General features: G+C 38.2%; 1 protein-coding gene across 1 annotated transcript; it reads right to left on the bottom strand.

The window, feature by feature from the left end:
- Nucleotides 1-3,227: 3,227 nt before the first annotated feature.
- LOC142507594 (uncharacterized) lies at nucleotides 3,228-3,632 on the bottom strand. The gene has a single exon (XM_075619506.1). It carries the CDS (start codon nucleotides 3,630-3,632, stop codon nucleotides 3,228-3,230), a length of 405 nt encoding a protein of 134 aa, XP_075475621.1.
- Between the last annotated feature and the right edge of the window lie 17,391 nt (nucleotides 3,633-21,023).

Below are 21,023 nucleotides of genomic sequence, written 5' to 3'. Positions count from 1 at the left end.
TATCAATTTAAAATATTCGTAACTAACTCATCAAAACAATATTAAAGCTAATGAAATAATAATATTGATAGTAAAAAATAATTGATAATATTCAATTTAAATAATATTTAACATCCTACATATTTTTTTTACCTTTTATTTTTAGAATTCTATATTATAAATAATTTATTTTATATCAAAATCGACTATTAATTTGTTGTTAAATACAATTTAAAATAATAAATAAATGAACATATCTAATGAATACATATTTAAATAAGATTATATGATAAATATAAAATAAAATCAAATATACTCTTACAATAATTATTAAATATGAATTTTAAACTACCGGTATGATTTTCACTATAAAAATTTGAAATATAATCAAATAAATAAATTTTAATTAAAAAATGTATATTTGTTTAATTAATTAGCTTGATTTCAAAATACATAAATAAAAATATAAAAATATCATATGCAAAAAGATCTAATATTTTGATAAATTTTAATCAATGATCATTATAATTTATATTTATTATAAAAATTATGATTTTTTATAGTATAAAATAACTTATGTGTCTTTTAATTATTCATTAATATCTTTTTTCCATACATTACATATTTAGAATTTTGATTGATGGTTGATTTTGACGAGAAGATGCATTTAACTTTTAGTTATATAATTTAATAATATTATCATGCATATAACATATATATTTGTTATAAATTTTTTTTTCATTTTTTCATTTTGTTTGAATTTTTACAATCTTTTAAAATCAAAACTAAAATTATATGTACATTACATTATAAAATTTTCATATGGATATTAATTATCTCACTTGAAAGAAAAATAGATGTAAATACATAATTTTTTTACGATCAAGTAATTTTTATATATATTAGTTGGTGAATAATTTTTTAAAAAAGTATATAATTTATGTTTTTTTATCAAGCCTTCAGATACGAATCGTTATTATGTATATTTTTTATGTATTTTTATGTGCTTAATGTTTGCATATAAATGTACATTGGGCATTTCGAATTATTTGTTTTCTATGATCAATTTTTTAATATCAAAGAAGATGTAGTATTGAACATTTGAAATCATTTGCTTTTGAAGTTTTTAATTTGTATCATAGTAAAATTATATACAATATTTATGTCACTCACTTGACTGTGGATTTTTTTAAAATTTCATATATAATTTAAAAAAACATGTATAAAAATTAAAAATTAAAAATCAAAAGATCACATTCTACCTGAAACATCTCTAACTCATTTTTCTTTAAAATGTACTAGAAATTTTTTTTAACTCTCGGTCGAACCTATGTAGATATACTTTTTGCAAAATTAAAATAAACTCACCATCTATTTTACTCAAAACTCAGTAACTTCCGTAAAATTCATAAAATCGTAAACGTCAAAACCAAACCTAAAAGAAGAATTTTTCAAAAAATATCATAAACGTCATAAATCCTCTCAAAAACCATTCTTACTTCCAAAAGTCATGAAAATCTTTTAAGTACGGTAAAAGCATAACTATGCGGAAAAACTAGAAAATGTCCTCGGATTAGTGCACCATCAGTCCAGCCAGTTCAATCATCCAAATCTCCTGTCTCAACAATAAAATTCTCACCTGCAACATTCACACCTAGTGAGTCTATTGACTCAGCAAGCCTTCACCATAGTAACAAATAAGACGTATACATCCACTTACAACATTGAAAATACTTTTAATAAAATAATTTTTTTCATGAGCATGCATAAACTTAAACATTTTCTTTCATCATATACTTTTCTTTTTATCATATACATATACATTTCCTTTTGGGTGAAATCCGTTCAGTAATTTTGATCATCCTTTCATCTTTCGGCCGATTGATCAGTCTCAGCTGTAACCATGGTACCAGACGGTGGGACACCAGCAACCACTTTTCCGTTACTGAGTCTTGGCCTATGGAAATTCGTTGTTGGGTTCCCACAGGTCTTTGTCCTATAAACGGGCTCCACTAGGGCTTTGTCCCTCACGAATACCGATTTCCTTACCATCACAATTAAGTCATTTCATTCAAAACATTTTCAGCATTTCCATCACTTATAAAATACACGCATAAATATTATTTTCCTCTTTAAACTAAACATGAAACACGTCTTTTAGCATTTATTATTTTCCATCATAAATTTCCATATCCTTAAAAAATAAACATTTTAGCATTCATTACAGTATTCAGGACACTGCCAGGACTCCTAATATTTTTTAAGTGTAAAATGGTCATTTTGCCCCTGAAACCGTAGTTTTCCCCTTTTACCCCTGGACATTAAAACTTCGACTCGAATCCATCCAAACTTACCATAAAACCTTAAAATACTCTCATAAAAATTTCTTAGACATAAACTTAAGCCTCTTGACTAAATTCATAATTCGTTTTAAAACTTAAACAGAAGTCATGGTTTTAACCCAAACCAACCTGAAACTTAACCTAACTTTCATCATAGCTTAACCACACCTAACCAGACCTTATGCAACCCAATTCAAGCCATTTAGATCCCTTTGAAATGCCTAACAAGCTACTAAATTTTTCTGCACCCTTTGTCCAAACCCTAGCCTCAACCAATTCTCATGTTCTTCGATCCTAGCCCCTAACCAATGAGATAAGACCCTAACTGACCTTCCTAGGACCATGGCTGAACCATAGGGACCTCTTTGGACCAAGCCCTACAGGCCATGCATGCGCAGCCCTCAAACCCGTGCCCCTCATGATCGCGAGGCCGAGCCTCACGCTTACAACACTTGTCCTTGCTTTAGCCACCCCTTAACCCATCTAGGACCACTCCATAGCCTTCCTAGGTCTCTTGGATGCCGTCTAATCCTTCGCACACGCTTGCACACTTCAAGAACCAAAAATTGAAACCCTAGTTCCCTTATAACCCAATTTTCGTTCAGCCCTCTTACCTTCTTTTCCAGCCCTTGCCAACCCCATCTAGGGCCCATTAATAGCCCCTAAATCGAGCTCCTATCATCCCTAGCCTGACAGTCCCTTGTGCATCATCAATACAATGAGTTTCATGTCAAAAGAATGTAAGTTTTCCATGAATATGCCACAAAAAAGAATTTAATTAATGCAATTAAAATAATTTAATTAGGTATTTTTCATTTTTCCTAGATTTGCATGCAGTTGGATTACGTTATCGCGTTTTTGACCTTACAATTCATCCCTCCCTTAAATGAAATTTCGTCCTCGAAATTAAGACTCACTGAATATCTCCGGGTAGCTACTCCTCATGTCGGTCTCAGTTTCCCGAGTAGCTTCCTCCTCCGAATGAGTTAGCCACTTGACTTTGACCATATGAATGACTTTATTCCGGAGCCTTCTTTCTTGCCTATCCAGAATCTGCGTAGGCCTTTCATCGTAAGACATATTTGGAGTCAACTGTAGAGGTTCATGATTCAGTACATGTGAAGGATTTGACATGTACTTTCGCAGCATCGAGATATGGAATACATTATGCACTCTAGCCAGTATTGGTGGAAATGTCACTCTATAAGCTAATGTTCCATTCTTCTCCAGAACCTCAAAAGGTCCTATGAAGCTCGGACTGAGTTTGTCTTTCTTGCAAAATCTCATAACACCCTTCATAGGTGCTACCATTACAAACACGTGGTCTCCCACTGCAAACTCTAGTTCCCTTCACCGCTTATCAGCGTAACTTTTCTGGCGGCTTTGAGAAATCTTCATCTTATATCGGATTTTGACTACTAGTTCTGCTATCTGCTTGATCAAGTCCGGTCCTATCTCTCCTCTTTTACCAACCTCGTCCCAATGTATCGGTGATCTATTTCCTCCCATAAAGTGGCTCGTAAGGAGCCATACCTATAGAAGATTGGTAGCTATTGTTATAGATGAACTCCACTAGAGGTAACTTCGGTTCCTAGCTGCCCTTGAAATTGATCACACAAGATCGGAGTAGATCCTCCAGAATCTGAATCACCCTTTCAAACTGACCATCGGTCTAAGGATGAAACGATGTACTGAACAACAACTTCGTTCCCATGGCTGAATCCAAACTCTTCCAGAAGGATGATGCGAACCTCGGATCTCTGTCTGAAACAATAGACACTGGGATTCCATGCAGCCAGACTATCTATCGGATGTACAGCTCTACATACTGAGTCATTATGAATGTCTTCTTAATAGGTAGAAAGTGCGCTGATTTCGTAAGACGATCAACTATCACCGAAATGACGTTGAAACCCCTGATAGTCGGCGGCAATCCCACTACAAAATCCATCGTGATATTTTCGCATTTCCACTCAGGAATGGGGAGTGGCTTAAGCTTCCCGGCTGGCCTTTGGTGTTCTGCCTTAACTTGTTGGCATGTCAAACACTCGTACACAAAACGCAAGATGTCTCCTTGCATGTCCGGCCACCAATACAATGTCTTCACACCTTTATACATTTTCGTACTTCTTGGATTAATGGAGTACAGAGTGTTATGGGCTTCTTTCATAACAACTTCTCTCAGTGATTCACCACCAGGAATCCAAAGTCGATCTCGATATCGAACTATATCATCCTCCTCTGAATACAGCTTCGGACCCTTTGATTCATCTCTCAGTCTCCATTTCTATAATTGCTCATCAGAAGACTGACCTTCACGGATTCTATCCCTCATGGTCGACTGAATTGTTATAGTAGAAAGAATAGGAGTCTCGCTCCTAGCATACACTACAAGCTCGAATTGCTGAATTTCTGCCTGCAATGGTCTCTGAACTGTTAATTGAGCGATAACAGATGTCTTTATACTAAAAGCATTTGCGACCACATTAGCCTTTTCCGAATGGTAGCTAATATCGCAGTCGTAATCCTTCACCAGCTCTAACCATCTCTGCTCTAACAATCTCCGATGTCTCATGTTCAACTCTATTTGAGTGAAGAAGTACTTCAAGCTTTTATAATCAGTGAAAATCTTGCACTTCTCCCCATAAAAGTAATGTCTCTATCCCTTCAGATCAAATACTACTGCTGCAAACTTGAGGTCATGAGTCGGGTAATTCTTCTCATGAACCTTCAAATGTCTAGATGCATATGCTATCACTCGATCGTTCTGCATCAGGATTGCGCCCAAACCAAGCTTCGAGAGTTAGTATAGAGAACATACTCTCCTTGCCCTAATGGCATCGATAGAACTGACGCTGAATTCAAAACTTGCTTCAGCTTCTCGAAACTCTCATGGCAGTTTTCTCCCCAAATAAACTTCGTATTTTTCTTCGTCAAGGCAGTCAGGGATACTGCAATAGATGAACTGTCGGTATTAGCCAGCTAGACCCAAGAAACTGCGGATCTCGGTCACACTCTTAGGTACTGGCCACTCTCTAACTGCCTCGACCTTGCTGGGATCGACCTCAACTCTATCTCTAGAAATAATGTTGCCTAAGAACGCCACTCTTTCGAACCAAAACTTGCACTTGCTGAACTTAGTGAACTAATTTCTATCCTGCAATATTTGTAGAGCCGTTCTTAAGTGCTGACTGTGTTCTTCTCTGCTCCTCGAGTAAATCAGAATATCATCTATAAATATTATAATAAACTGATCCAGATACGGATGAAATACGTGATTCATGAGATCCATGATGATCACTGGCACATTGTTCAACCCGAATGGCATCACCACAAACTCGTAGTACCCATATCGAGTCCTGAAAGCCGTCTTATGAACATCTGGCTCTTTCACCTTCAGATGATGGTATCCCCAACGATCATCTATCTTTGAGAAAATCAAAGCTCCTTGCAACTAATCAAACAAGTCCTCGATTCTAGGTAAGGAATACTTATTCTTGATGGTGACTATGTTCAGCTCTCTATAGTTAATGCAGAGTCGCATACTACCATCATTCTTCTTCACAAAAAGTACATGTGCGCCCCACGGAGAACAACTCGGGCGAATAAAACCCTTGTCCAACAACTCTTGAATTTGATCTTTCAACTTTTTTATCTTGGCTGGTGCTAGACGATAGGGTGCCTTAGAAATTGGCACTGTACCCGACATCAACTCGATAGAAAATTCCACCTCTCGGTCCGGTGGAATGCCAGAAACGTTCTCAGGAAAGACGCTAGGAAAGTCTCTGACAATCTCAACCTCCTCTAGCTTCTGACTGTCCGGAACTGTTACTGAAGCAACCTCGTCTTATAAGCTTCCTCGCATAGATGCAGGAGATAATGTGCGGTATTTGCTTGTTCCTTGCTACCTCAAAGACAAAAGATTTCCAGCTAGGCGGTCTAATAGATACTGACATCTCCCAAAAATATATCGAAGCTCCATTCAAAGATAGTCAGTCCATGCCAAGAATGATGTCAAATTCAGGCATCAAGAGTACGATGAGATCTGCCTGAAACGCATTTTTCAGTAAACGAAGCTCTAGATTCATCACAATGCTCGTGGTAACCATCTGATCACCAGAAGGAATAGAAACTCTAAAGACCAAATACAAATCCTCGGGTATAATCTTCAGTCGTTTGACAAACGTCTCGGATATAAATGAGTGTGTAGCTCCTGAATCTAGCAATGCATAGATAACTACACCTGAAATAAATATCCTTCATGCGAAACATATACCATCAAATCCAATCGAGTGGAAAACATATAGAATTTCTATCATTAATCACCCAAAATTCTTCAAAATTACCACACTTCACCCTTAATAAATCTAAAAAATGCACAATTTACCCAAGATAAGTTTCAAAAATTTCATTTCAGCCCCTTAAAGTTTCGAAATTCTTTCATTTTGGCCCTTAAAATTTCGAAATTTTCACTTTGCCCCAAATGAATTTCGAATTTAAATTCAGGCCCTAAAATTCCAGAAATTATGAAAACAGCACCTGGATTTCTAGAATTCACAAATCAGCCCCTGAAATTCTCAAACTTTACAATTTAGTCCTTGAAATTTCGAAAATTCTATATTTCAGCGTATAACTTTCGGTCACCTCAATTTCAATCCCTGGACTTCTTAAAATTTCCAATTATCCTTTGAATTCTCGGCCTTCTACATTTACACTCTCAAGCTCTCAGTTTTTGCACTTTAGCCCCATCAATTCTCGATTTATGCAATACAAACCTCATAATTCCGTTATCATCATGAGTCTCAGCTTATCTATCAGCACTACGTGCGCGTCTAGGAGGCATTATATCTGAACGTATTTCAAATTCTAACGTAACCAACATGCATTTAAATCTAAGTGTCTAACCATTTAGCTTATAAGAACCATTTATCGATCAACTTAAACATAAAAGTCAATTAACTTCAAAAAGCATTTAAATATGTCACTTAAGCATATAAATCATGTAAGCATGCAGATGTCATCATTAAAATAATTTAAAGCATTTAAACTTACAGACTTGAGACTTGACGACTGAGCTTTTTGGAACTGGCGATGACACAACCCTTTACAAGAACATTGCTCTAATACCAACTGAAACGTCTCTAACTCGTTTTTCTTTAAACTGTACTAGAATTTTTTTATAACTCTCGGCCGAACATATATATATATACTTTTTGCACCATTAAAATAAACTCATAATCTATTTTACTCAAAACTCAGTAACTGCCGTAAAATTCATAAAATCATAAACGTCAAACCAAACCTAAAACTAGTATTTTTCAAAAAATATCATAAACAACATAAATCCTCTCAAAAACCACTCTTACTTGCAAAAATAATGAAAATCTTTAAAGTACTGTAAAAGAATAACTGTGCGGAAAAACTAGCAAAGGTCCTCGGGTTAGTGCACCATCAGTCCAGCCAATTCAATCATCCAACCCTCTTGTCTCAACAGTAAAATCCTCACTTGCATCATTCATACCTAGTGAGTCTATTGACTCAGCAAACCTTAACCATAGTAACAGGTAATAGATATACATCTACATGAAACATTGAAAATATTTTTAATAAAATAGTTTTTTCATGAACATGCATAAACTTAAACCTTTTCTATACACATATACATATCCTTTGGGTGAAATATGTTCATTAATTGTGATCATCCTTTCATCTTTCGGTCGATTGATCAATCTCAGTTGTAACCATGGTACTAGGCGGCGAGGCAACAGTAACCATGTAAGGTCTAGAAATTCAAACGACGTAACCTGACTGCATGCAAATATAGGGTTTTATTAAAATGTTAATTTAATTATTTTTAAAATGCATTTAATGCATGATTAGGACATGATTTCATGATTGTGTGACATGGTTCATTAAGATTGCATGTTATAGGGTTTTTAACAGTATTTCATGCTCGAACGAGGAACGAAGACTGGGGACAGTTAAGGAAAATTCTTTTATTAAATAATTATTTTTTATTATTAAATATATGATGTAAATATTAGAGATTTTCGAAAATTTAGCCTTTAAGATATTTTTACGCACCGAGTCATATTTTAAACTGGTATGCAATTTTTTGCAAAACGGAAGACTTTTTGAGGGTTCAAGTAATATTTTCAAAAACTTACCTAAACAAAATATTTTACGAGTGTGTTATTGGGCTTAATGAGACTATTTTAATATATATTTGGCCTAAACTCATACACATCCTTATTAATTTTAATTATGGCCCAATGTACACTTATTTTATATCAAACCCTACCCCTAAAAACCAAATCTCTCCTCACCACTCACACACTCGGCCACACCTCACAAAATCCAGCAGCCTCTCATGACTTCCAGCAGCATCCTTGCTCGAATTTCTCAAGAGATATTCATAGAAACTCCGCCCCGTCTCTCTGGGGTTCGTCCCTCGCTTCGTTGGTCGTCTTTCTGCATACGTTTCTTCATCAAGGTACACCCTACACCCTTTTCCTCTCATCAATCACATCATGATATGTGTTGTATGTTTTTGCATGATATTACTTGGATATCATTATGCATCGACTTTACATGATTTCTACACGAAAAATATAGCGTTCTTCCCATTTTATTTCACGGTTTTTATATGTTTGAAGGAGCTGCAAGATCTTTGAGGTTTAGGGATCATTTTACAGAAAATTTCAAAGATTTCTAAGGGTTATATCAGATCGGGACTGAGGAGGGGTAAGGACCAATGGTGTTTCTTTGTTCTAGGGTTCGGATGGCTAGATCGAGTAAAGGGGAGAAGGCAGACGTCATGGCTCATTCCAAACATTGGTTCAGGTCATGAGGGGTACGTGTAAAGGCTTGGGATGGTCCATGGTCCGTTGGTAGTAGGGCTAGGCTTGGATCGAAGGCTTGGTGGCATGCTAGGTCAAGTTTGGGTGAGTTCGAGTGATCTCGAGCGCAAGAACTGTAGAAGTGGGTTGGATTGGTTCAGTCAGGTGCACGTGGATTTGTTCATGGTCTTAGAAGGGTTATCCAAGGTCTGGAAGCGTTATTTTGGGTTTAGGGTCGAAAGTCGAAGGCTAGGTGCACTAGGGTTTGAATTTAAGGCGTGCAGAAAATTCCAACAGCTGGTCGAGGTCTTTCGAATGTCGTAGGTGGTAAGAAATAAGTGATTTAAGGGCTGGTCATGTGATTAAGTCATGGTTGAACTTTGGATAAATTTGGTTGAGTTTCGGGTTAATTCGAGTTAAAATCGGGACCCCGGTTTAAGTTTTAAAACAAATTATAGAATTTAATACATTGGCTCGAATTTACATCTAAGATATGGTTAAAATATGTTTTAAGGTGATTTGATAGGTTTGATTGGCTTCGAGTAAAAATTTTGAGATCCAGAGTTAAAATAATCAATTAGGGTTTTCAGGGACAAAATGGTCATTTTTCACCCGGGTCGAGTTAGCAGCCTTGGCAGCACCCTGATATCTAATAATGTATGTTTAAAATGTATATGTTAAACATGAATATGAATTTTTATGAAAATACGAGAAAATACGTTGCATGCTTTGTTTTAAGAAAATATATGTTTATGCATGAATTTTATAAGTGATGAATACGATGAAAAGTTTTTGAAGGAGGTGAGTTGGTTGTGAATAAGGAACACGAATACGAACATGAACATGTAAGGCCAAGGCTCAGCGGATGGGTAAAAATGTCGCTGATGCTCCCGCCGCCGGGTACCGCGGTTATACGTAGATGGATCCATCGACTTAGAGCTGATACAAAAGTGACAACTAATGATCTGAATTCAATAAGAAAAAATGAACACGTATATGATGTTATGATATGATATGATTTGATATGACTCAACATGTTTACATTCATGCTTATGCTTCTAAGGATCATGAAATTAATTTAATTACAGTACTTTTCACTGTTGCATGATATGTATATTTATTTGCTATAATGGTTCAAGCGTGTTGAGTCTTTAGACTCACTAGGTGTGATTGATGCAGGTGATCATGAGGATGTGGAGAGTGGAGGCGCTGAAGACTGAGTAGACGGAGATGGGAGTGCACATAATAAACCCAGGACCTTGCATTCTTCCGCATATAATGATTTTGCTGTCACGAGTTTAAACAATATTTTAAATGTTTTTGCATCTTTTATACGTTGATGATTTGGACAGATGTTGAGCTCCTTTTTAAACAGTAAACTAGGAGATTTGGTTGCATTTTAAGATTTGTTAACTGCATTTATTTTATTTAGTCGTGGAATGGTAATTCTTATTACTCGTTTTCGAAATTTTATGGGTGGTTTCGATCATAACTTCATTTCAAAAAAAATTCTAGTAGTATTTCAGTAGTAGACGTTTCAAACCACTATTCTGTTATGTGCCTTGGCCTACAGTTGGCGGGGACACTAGCAACCACTTTTCTGTTACTGGGCCTTGGCATATGGAAATTCGGTGTTGGATTACCACATGGCTTTGTCCCGTAAATGGGTTCCATTGGGGCTTTGTCCTTCACGAATCCCCATTTCCTTATAGTCACAATTAATCACTTCATTCAAAACATTTTCAGCATTCCCATTACTTTATAAAATACATGCAAAAATATAATTTTCCTTTTAAACCAAACATGCATAAAATCTTTTAGCATTTATCATTTTCCACCATAAAATTCCATATCCTTCAAAATAAACATTTTAACTTTCATTACAACATTCAGGACACTACCAGGACTACTAATATTTTTCAGGTGTAAAATGATCGTTTTGCCCCTGAAACCCTAGTTTTCCCCTTTTACCCCTGGACCTCAAAACTTCGACCCGAATCCATCCAAACTTACCATAACACCTAGAAGCACTCCCATAAATATTTCTTGAACGTAAACTTAAGCCCCTTAACTAAATTCGTAATTCTTTTTAAAACTTAAATCGAAGTCTCGGTTTTAACCTGAACCAACTCGAAACTTAACCAAAATTTACCAAACTTTCACCATAGCTTAACCACACCTAACCAGACCCTATGCAACCCAATTCAAGCCATTTAGAATCCTCAAAAACTGCCTAGGAAGCTACTGAATTTTTCTGCACCCTTTGTCCAAACCCTAGCCTCAACCAATTTTCATGTTCTCCGATCCTAGCCCTTAACTAACGAGACTAAACTTTAACGACCTTCTTAGGATCATGACTGAACCCTAGGGACCTCTCTGGACCAAGTCCTACAGGCCATGCATGTGCAGCCCTCAAACCCGTGCCCCTCATGATCACGCGGCCGAGCCTCACGCCTACAACCCTTATCCTTGATCTAGCCACCCCTTAACCCATCTAGGACCACTCCATAGCCCTCCTATGTCGTTTGGATGCCGCCCAATCCCTCGCACATGCATGTACCCTTCAAGAACCAAAAATTGAAATCCTAATTCCCTTAGAACCCAATTTTCGTTTAGCCCTCTTCCCTTCATTTCCAGCCCCTTCCAACCCCATCTAGGACCCCTTAACAGCCCATAAATCAAGCCCCTATCATCCCTAACCTGGTAGCCCCTTGTGCATAATCAATACAATAAGTTTCATCTCAAAAAAATGCAAGTTTTCCACGAATATTCCACAAAAACGAAAATATAAGTTTCATCTCAAAAAAATGCAACCATTTATATTCACACATAATAGGGTATGAACGATTAGAAAAGAAGGAATAAGGTGTGTCTTTGCGCGATTCACGCTCGAATATTCAAGCCTTGACGCGAGGGAACGTTGCCAGAGAGACGGGGAAGCCTTTCTGCGATTTCCTTTCAAAATCCGTCGTGAAGTGCTGCCCTAGGGACGTGTGTGTGCGCTTGTGGATAGAGAGAGAAAACCCTAGGATTCTTGTGTTGTGTGCATGAGTTTTGGGGAATTAGTGCTTGAAAAAAATCAACTTTGGTTATAAATAATAAGGTAGACAAATGGACCCAATAATCTTAGTATAATAGGTCCATTAGGCCTATTATAATGTAGAAAAAATATCTCATTTAAGAAATTTTTCGAAAATATTAGTCGAGTCTCCAAAAAATCCTTGTTTTCGTCAAAAATCGATTAACGATTTAAAATACGACTCGGCATGTAAAAACATTTCAAAGAACATCATTTTCGAAAATTACGCCTTAAATATACCATATATTAAATAATTAAAAATAATCATTTAATAAAAATATTTTTCCTTTACAGTCTCCGGTCTCCGTTCTCCTGTCGCATCTTGAATAACGCCTAAAACACAGTTTTATGCATTTTAATATAAAACAATATTTTAAACATGTAAACATCTCTACTATATTTAATTAATATAATTAAAATAATTTAATTATATATTTTTCATTTTTCCTAGATTTGCATGCAGTTAGATTATGTTATTGCATTTTAGACCTTACACTACCAAATTTTGTGTATTGAATTTATAAATTTGTCTGAGATATAATTTTTTAAAAAATTTCTACTATGATCTATTTTTAAATATCAAATAAAATAGTCATATAATATGTGAGACGATGAACTAATTTTTTAACAGTTATGCCCTAAATTTATCTATTATGAGAGTTGATTATGGAAATGAAGCCAATAAAACATTTTTATTCTGCTTTTGGTTTCACCGTTATTGAAAATCATGGTCGGGTTTACTTTTATGCCCTTAATGCCTAAATTTTAAACATTCTTAGTAGATGTTTCAAATACAACCAAATTTTGTTTATTAAATTTATAATTTCTCTGATATATAATTTTTTAGAAAAAATATTACTAAATTTTTTAAATTTCTTGTTATAGCTAAACTCTTGGAATTCTTCTGGGAGATTCATATTTTATGATATTATTAATATATTAACATTTATAATTGTTGATATAAATTTGCTTAAATAATTTATTAAACTCTTTATTTTCAATTCTTAGTTAAAAAATAATAAAATATGTTAGCATTAAACTTCTTATTATTATATTTTTATATACTTATCATGTTATTCTATTATTGCATTTATAATTATTTTTTTCATATATTTTCTTGTGATAATATAATTTATTACTTAATTAGAAACTGCACTAAAAATATAATTACAAAATTGTATTAAAATCATAAATAACATGTACAGAGAAAATTAAAAGGATAAAACATTTAAAAGTAGTATAAAGATGAATTATTTGAGAAAAAATTAATATAGAAGTTATATTTTATTCTTGAAGTTATATAAATTACTATAATCAATATATATTGTAATGATAATTCATTAGCGTTTGTTATACTATTAATTACATATTAGGTCAAATAATTAGGCTATTAATTAATTATATATTAGGTGAAATAAATATAAAATATTGATATTTAATTTTTGTCTTTACAATAATTAGAATTTTATATATATTAAGTTTTTAGATTTGTATTGATAAGGAGGTTATTTTTTTTCTTTTAACAATTGAAAAACATGACTCGCGATTCACAATTTTTTAAGTATATAATGTAAGGTCCATGAATTTAATTCACGTAACCTGAATGCATGCAATCTAGGATTTTTATTTTTTTCTTATGTGTTTATTTATTTTATGCATTTTATGCATAATTCATGCATGATAGGAGTTAATTCACGAAATTTTATAATTCATGCATTATGGTTTCTAGATGCATTTCACGCTCGAACGGGGGACGGAGACCGGAGAATTTTCAAGAAAATTATCTTATTGCATGATTAATTTTTATTAATTAAAATAAGGTGTTTTTAGGGGTATTTTTCAAAAAGAGGATTTTATCGAGCATTTTATCCGCATGATTTCATTTTTATCGGTACGCAAATTTAATCGAATAGGGAGACGTTTCGAGGGTTCGAATAATATTTTCAAAATCTTTTTAACACGAAATATTTTTCGGAAGTGCGTTTGGATTTAATGGGCCTACTTTTAAGCTTATTGGGCTTAGATAGTTCTTTTAAACTTTTGTAACATTTAGGGCCCATTTATTTAATCCTAAACCTTATATTTAGTACCTAATATTTCCCTAAGCTCCCACTAAACCTAATTTCCATTCAGCAGCCACCCACCTCCTCCACTCACAATCCCTCTCGTTATTTCGTGCTGCTTAGTGGCGGCGACTTCATTTTTCCTTCCAAGCAAAGAGCTCCTCTCCTCGGCTTTTGGTTCCTCGATCGGTTGTCCTAGTATACTTATCAGGCACGCATTGTACCATTGTATTCGCATCATACATGTCATAAATAATGTTGAATGTGTTTTTGCATGCTATAACTTATGATCCAACCGAGTGTGTTTGAGATTTTCGGGTTTCATGTGATTATCACATATTTTTGCTTCAACTCTCACGGTTTCTTGTTAATGTGCAAGGGGACTGTCGGTTGCTGGTGTGAAGGGCCGAGACACGCCATTGTATGGAGGGAAATAGGGCTTGAGTCGGTTCTGGTCGGAACTTGGTGTAGATCGAGTGTGGTGTCCCATTTGGGATCGGCTTTGGAGTAGTTGCATGCAACGGTCCAACCAGCAGTGCAAGGGCTCAACCGTGCCATGTAACAGACCTTGATGGGTCTGAGACAGGTCCTGGAAGGGCTCGGCACCTGCTGGAACAGCCCCCAAGCGTGACCCGAGCGGTGTTAGTGAAGGGATCGTGGCGGTGCTCCTTTGGGTCTAGTAGTCGTGGGCCTTGTGCAGCCTGCATGGAACTAGAACCGTGTGTCTATTGTGTCAAGTAGGGTCCGAAGGTGGTCAAGGGGAGGTCGGTACATGGCTGGTACGTCGAGATGGCTAGTGGCTTGAGTTTTTGGGAAAGAAGTTCACTAAGGGGGTAATTTAGGAAAGGGGCCAAGAGTTAGGTGACCATCTGGAAAATTTAGCCGTGGGTTTAGGGGCTTGGTAACAGGGTTTTGAGATCTTTAAATGTTTGTAAGATATTATAAAAAGTTGTGAAAAATTAGGTTAAGTTTCGAGTTGATTCGGGTTAAAACGGGACCCCAGTCCAAGTTCAAAATGAATCGGTTAAGTTGAGAATTTGGCTCGAGTTTACGTCTAAGAATGATTTTAAAAATGTTTTGGTACATTTTAAGGAGTTTGGTAAGCTTCGGGTCAATTTTAGAGGTCCAGGGGTGAAACGATAATTTTTGGGTTTCTAGGGGCAAAATGGTCATTTTGCGCCCGAGGTGAGATTCTTGGTCCTGGAAGGGCCCTGATCACAAATTTATTTGATGATGAGGCCTAGGCACAGTGGATGGGTAATCCTGTCACTGATGTCTAACAGCCGTCGGGAATCGCGGTTCTATGTATGATGGATCCATCGTAAATGATGATGTACGATAGTCACCTCTAATGAACTGAATCATGATTGATAAATGATGAATGATGATTAACGATGAGTTGCTTTGACCCTTCACTATTGCATATGTCACGTTTACATTAAACTTTTAAAGTTTATGAAAGATATGTTAATTATGATATTTTTCACTGCTGTGTGCTACATATAGGTATTTGTTATTTATGGTACGGGTGTTGAGTCTTTAGACTCACTAGGCGTGTGTGATGCAGGTGAGTTCGATGTCGAGGAGACTGGAGGTTCTGGACTCTGAGTCAGCGGACTTGGTGGGCAACACGACCCGAGGACCTACGATTTTTTCGCACATTAAGATTTTATGTTTTGGAGAGGATACGATGATTTTATACGCTGTTTTATTTTACAGTTGATATTAGGATTTTACTCGTCTTTACTCTGTTATATTTTATTGGTAATTACTCGTGATAATTTTTAAATGATGTTTTTAAGTAGGATTGCATGCATGCGATTCAATTAAATGGTTATTTTCAAAATGATAGGATAGCGAGGCTCATGGAGCAGGCCCAACAGGTGCCTCGCCAGCAGAGAGTTATTTTTGAGCAGTTCCGTAGGCTCAACCCGAAGGAGTTCGTGGGTACCACTGATCCATTCGTAGCTGAGGGTGGATCAGATCACTGGAGCTTCACTTTGATTACCTTCAGATGAGGGATGACGACCGGGCCAGGTGCGCCATCTATATGCTGAGAGATGATGCGTCCCTATGGTGGGAGGGAGCCGCGCATGCTATGGACTTGGCCACCCTTACCTGGGCCAAGTTCAAGGAGTTATTCTATGGTAAGTATTTCCCAGTTAACGTCAGGGTCTGCCTGACGAGGGAGTTCATGAGTCTCCGCAAGGGGGATTCATCTGTGGCGGAGTTCATCCGCAAGTTCGACAGGGGCAATCACTTTGTGCCCATGATAGCGAGGGATGCCGATCAGAAGTTACGGCACTTTTTGGATGGATTGAGACCTACCTATGTCGGGATGTCATGTTGATGAGGCCGGCAGGTTATGATGAGGCCACCGCCTGCGCTTTTCAGACGAAGCAGGCTCTGCGGGATATAGATTTTGAGATGCAGCGGAAGCGGCATCAGGCTCAGTCCAATTACCAACCTTAGAAGAAACAGTTTACTGGACCGCCGAGATAGTAGGGGCAGCAAAAGCCCCAAGGGCAGTTTAGGAGGCCACAACAGCAGCAGCAGAGACCTTCTCAGACGCCAGGGGTGCCTCAGCCAGATGACAGACAGCCTTGCCCGTAGTTCAACAAATTCCATATCGGCAAGTGCTTATGGGAGACCTACAGGTGTTTCGTTTGTGGCTAGGAGGGCCACAAAGCAGCGGATTGCCCTAAAAGCAAGGGCCCCACTACCGACAGGGCATATGTGATGCATGTCGAGGAGGCTGAGGCAGAACCAGACTCGACATTGATTACTGGTAACCCTTTTGGTTTAAGATTTTAATTTACTGTACAATTGCATGGATTTTATGCTTGTGTCAGGACTTAATCGTGGGGTTTATAACTTAGAAAGATTTAGGATGCGTGTTCTACTTGGTGGGAATTAAGAATTTAATTGTTTGATCGGAGAATTTTAGGGACCTAATTGTAATAACAGATAATTTAAGGCCATATTGAAATTTTCGAACTTTAAGGGGGAAATTCCAATTTGTGATTTATTTGAGGTTGAATTTCGAACTTTTGGGGATTGATATTTGGGTTAATTCAGTGATTTTTCGAGGATTTTGGGTTAACTGCCGATAAGAAGTTCCTTAAGTTCAACTCTTTCAGATTTGATGGTATGTTTTGTCGCAGGGAGGATATACATTGCAGGAGTAGCCACGCATGCTTTGCTAGATTCGGGGGCTACGCATTTGTTTATATCCGAATCCTTCGTGAAGCGACTAGGAATCATACCAGTAGTGATGGATTCAGGGTTCAGAGTGGCGATTCTATCCGGAGATCAGATGTTCACATCTTGGATTGTGAAAGGGTTGGAGCTCAGATTGCAGCAGAAGGCAGTACAGGAAGATCTGATAGTACTACCGCTGCCAGAGTTTGATATCGTACTGGGCATAGACTGGCTCTCTTTTCATGGAGCAGTCATAGATTTTGGCCAGAGATCAGTGTCTGTCAGACCGCCCAGTGGAAAACCATTTGTCTTTGAGGTAGCTAGACATCAACAGTTCCCGCACGTCATTTCATGCATGTGTGCGAGGAAGCTTATGAGGAGAGGCTGTCAGGCGTTCATAGCCAGCATCGTAGCAGTGGCAGAGTTAGTCAGTCAGAGGCTGGAGGATGTACATGTGGTCAGTGAGTTCTCCAGCGTGTTCCCTGACGATGTTTCAGGCATTCCACCAAACAGAGAGGTGGACTTCTCTATTGAGCTCATGTCAGGAACAGTGCCGATATCTAAGGCATCCTACCGATTAGTGCCTGCAGAGATGAAAGAGCTCAAGGATCAGATTCAGGATCTTCTGGATAATGGTTTCATTCGCCCTAGCTTTTCTCCTTGGGGCGCACCAGTTCTGTTTGTTAAAAAGAATGATGGTAGCATGCGTCTGTGCATTGACTACCGAGAGCTGAACAGAGTCACAGTCAAGAATAAGTATCTGCAGCCTAGGATCGAGGATTTGTTTGATTAGCTTCAGGGAGCTTCAGTGTTCTCCAAGATAAACCTTCGATCCGGATACCATTAGCTTAAAATGAGAGAGTCAGATGTGCATAAGACAGCCTTTCGGACGCGTTACGGGCATTATGAATTCTTGGTGATGCCCTTCGATCTAACGAACGCGCCAGCGATCTTCGTAAATCTCATGAATCGCGTATTCCAGCCATACTTGGATCAGTTCGTCATAGTCTTCATTGACGATATCCTGATCTATTCGAAGAGCAGGGAGGAGCACAGTCATCATCTGAGGACAGTATTGCAGACTTTACATGATAGACGACTGTATGCCAAGTTCAGTAAGTGTGAGTTCTGGCACGACAGAGTGGCATTCTTAGGCCACATCGTATCTCAGGATGGCATAGAGGTCGACCCGAGCAAAGTAGAGTCGGTCAGAGATTGGCCAGTTCCGAAGAGCGTGACAGAGATCCGCAGTTTCTTGGGATTGACAGGTTATTACAGGAAGTTTATCCAGGGCTTCTCTTCTATTGCGGTGCCTATGACCGCTTTGACGAAGAATAATGAAAAGTTTGTTTGGGGACCAGAGTGTCAAGAGATCTTTGACAGACTGAAGCAAGCCTTGACCACTGCACCTGTGCTAGCTATGCCATCAAAGCAGAGAGAGTTTTTGGTATATACAGATGCATTGAAGCTTGGTTTGGGCGCAGTTCTGATGCAGCAGGACAGAGTGATAGCCTGTGCATCCAGACAGCTGAAGGTTCATGAGAAGAATTATCCGACTCATGACCTAGAGCTAGCAGCAGTGATATTTGCCCCGAAGATCCGGAGACACTATTTTTATGGAGAGAAGTGCAGGATTTTCACAGATCATAAAAGCCTGAAGTACTTCTTCACCCAGAAGGAATTGAACATGCGACAGAGGAGATGGCTCGAGCAGGTGAAAGACCTATGATTGCGACATTAGCTACCATCCAGGTAAGGCTAATGTAGTTGCAGACGCTCTGAGCAGGAAGCACGCAGTGATTGCCCATCTGTCAGTGCAGAGACCGCTATAGGCTGAGATTCAGAGACTTGAGCTTGCAGTTTATGCCAGGGGCGAGGCCCCGAATCTTGCTACTCTTATAGTACAGCCGACTCTGAGAGACAAAATCCAAGAAGGGCAGGCTTCTGATGAGCAGTTACAGAAGTAGAGACTGAGGGACGATGCTAAGGGCTAGAGACTGTATACAGTTGTGGACGGCATAGTCAGATATAGGGACCGCTTATGGGTTCCTAACAGTGATTCTCTTCGAGCAGATATCTTGAGCGAGGCCCACAGCACCCCGTACTCCATCCATCTAGGGAGTACGAAGATGTATAAGGATCTACAGACTCTGTATTGGTGGCCAGGCATCAAGCGGGATATTCTGTGTTTCGTCTTCGAGTGTTAGACTTGCCAGCAGGTTAAAGTAGAGCATCAGAGACCTGTAGGGAAGCTGAGACCACTCTCTATTTCCGAGTGGAAATGGGAGAACATTACTATGGACTTCATGACAGGGCTTCCGAGGACTACTGGGGATTCAATGTCATCTGGGTGATTGTTGGTCGGCTCACTAAGTCAGCTCATTTCTTACCGATCAGGAAGACATTCACCATGGCTCCGTACGCAGAACTATACATCAGAGAGATAGTCAGACTGCATGGGATTCCAGTGTCCATAGTGTCAAACAGGGATCCGAGGTTCACGTCTGCGTTCAGGAAGAGTATTCACCAGGCTTTGGATACGAAAATACTGTTCAGTACCGCCTTCCATCCTCAGACAGATGGTCAGTCAGAGAGGGTGATTCAGATTCTGGAGGACCTACTTCGAGCATGCATGATCGACTTCCAGGGCTGCTGGGAGCCGAAGTTACCTCTTGTAGAGTTCACATACAACAACATTTATCAGGCATCGACAGGTATGTCTCCATACGAGGCACTGTATGGGAGGTGGTGTATGTAGCCAGTATACTGGGATGAGGTAGGAGAGCGAGCAGAGTTGGGTCCGGATATTGTCAGACAGACAGCAGATCTAGTGGCTAGGATTAGAAACCTGATGAGGACTGCACAGAGCCGTCAGAAGAGTTATGCTTATTAGAGACGGCGTGATCTTGAGTTCGCAGTAGGAGATCATGTTTTTGTGAAGGTCGCACCTATGAAGGGTGTGATGAGGTTCGGGAAAAGGGTAAGCTCATCCCTAGATTCATCGGGCCATTCGAGATCCTAGAGAGAGTTGGGACACTCGCATACAGAGTTGCGTTACCGCCGAATCTGGCGGAGGTTCATAACGTGTTCCACGTCTCCATGCTGCGAAAGTACAGGTCGAATCCTTCACATGTGCTTAACTATGAGCCACTTCATCTGACACCACACCTATCTTTTGAGGAGAGACCTATGCAGATTCTGGACAGACAGGAAAAGAGACTCCGGAACAAGGTGATCCAGATGGTCAATGTCAAGTGGCTGAATCATTCTGAGGAGGAGGCTACTTGGGAGACCGAGACCGAGATGAGGAGTCGCTACCCGGAGCTATTCGGTATGTTCTAAATTTCGAGGACGAAATTTTTTTAAGGGGGGGAGAGTTGTAAGGTCCATGAATTTAATTCACGTAACCTAAATGCATGCAATCTAGGATTTTTATTTTTTTTATTATGTGTTTATTTATTTTATGCATTTTATGTGCATGATAGGAGTTAATTCACGAAATTTTATAAGTTCATTAATT

Source organism: Primulina tabacum, chromosome 1 (assembly GCF_025594145.1).
Source record: "Primulina tabacum isolate GXHZ01 chromosome 1, ASM2559414v2, whole genome shotgun sequence".
Taxonomy (NCBI): domain Eukaryota; kingdom Viridiplantae; phylum Streptophyta; class Magnoliopsida; order Lamiales; family Gesneriaceae; genus Primulina; species Primulina tabacum.
The sequence above is the reverse complement of the archived record's forward strand: the minus strand, read 5'-3'. Positions and strand labels throughout refer to the sequence as shown.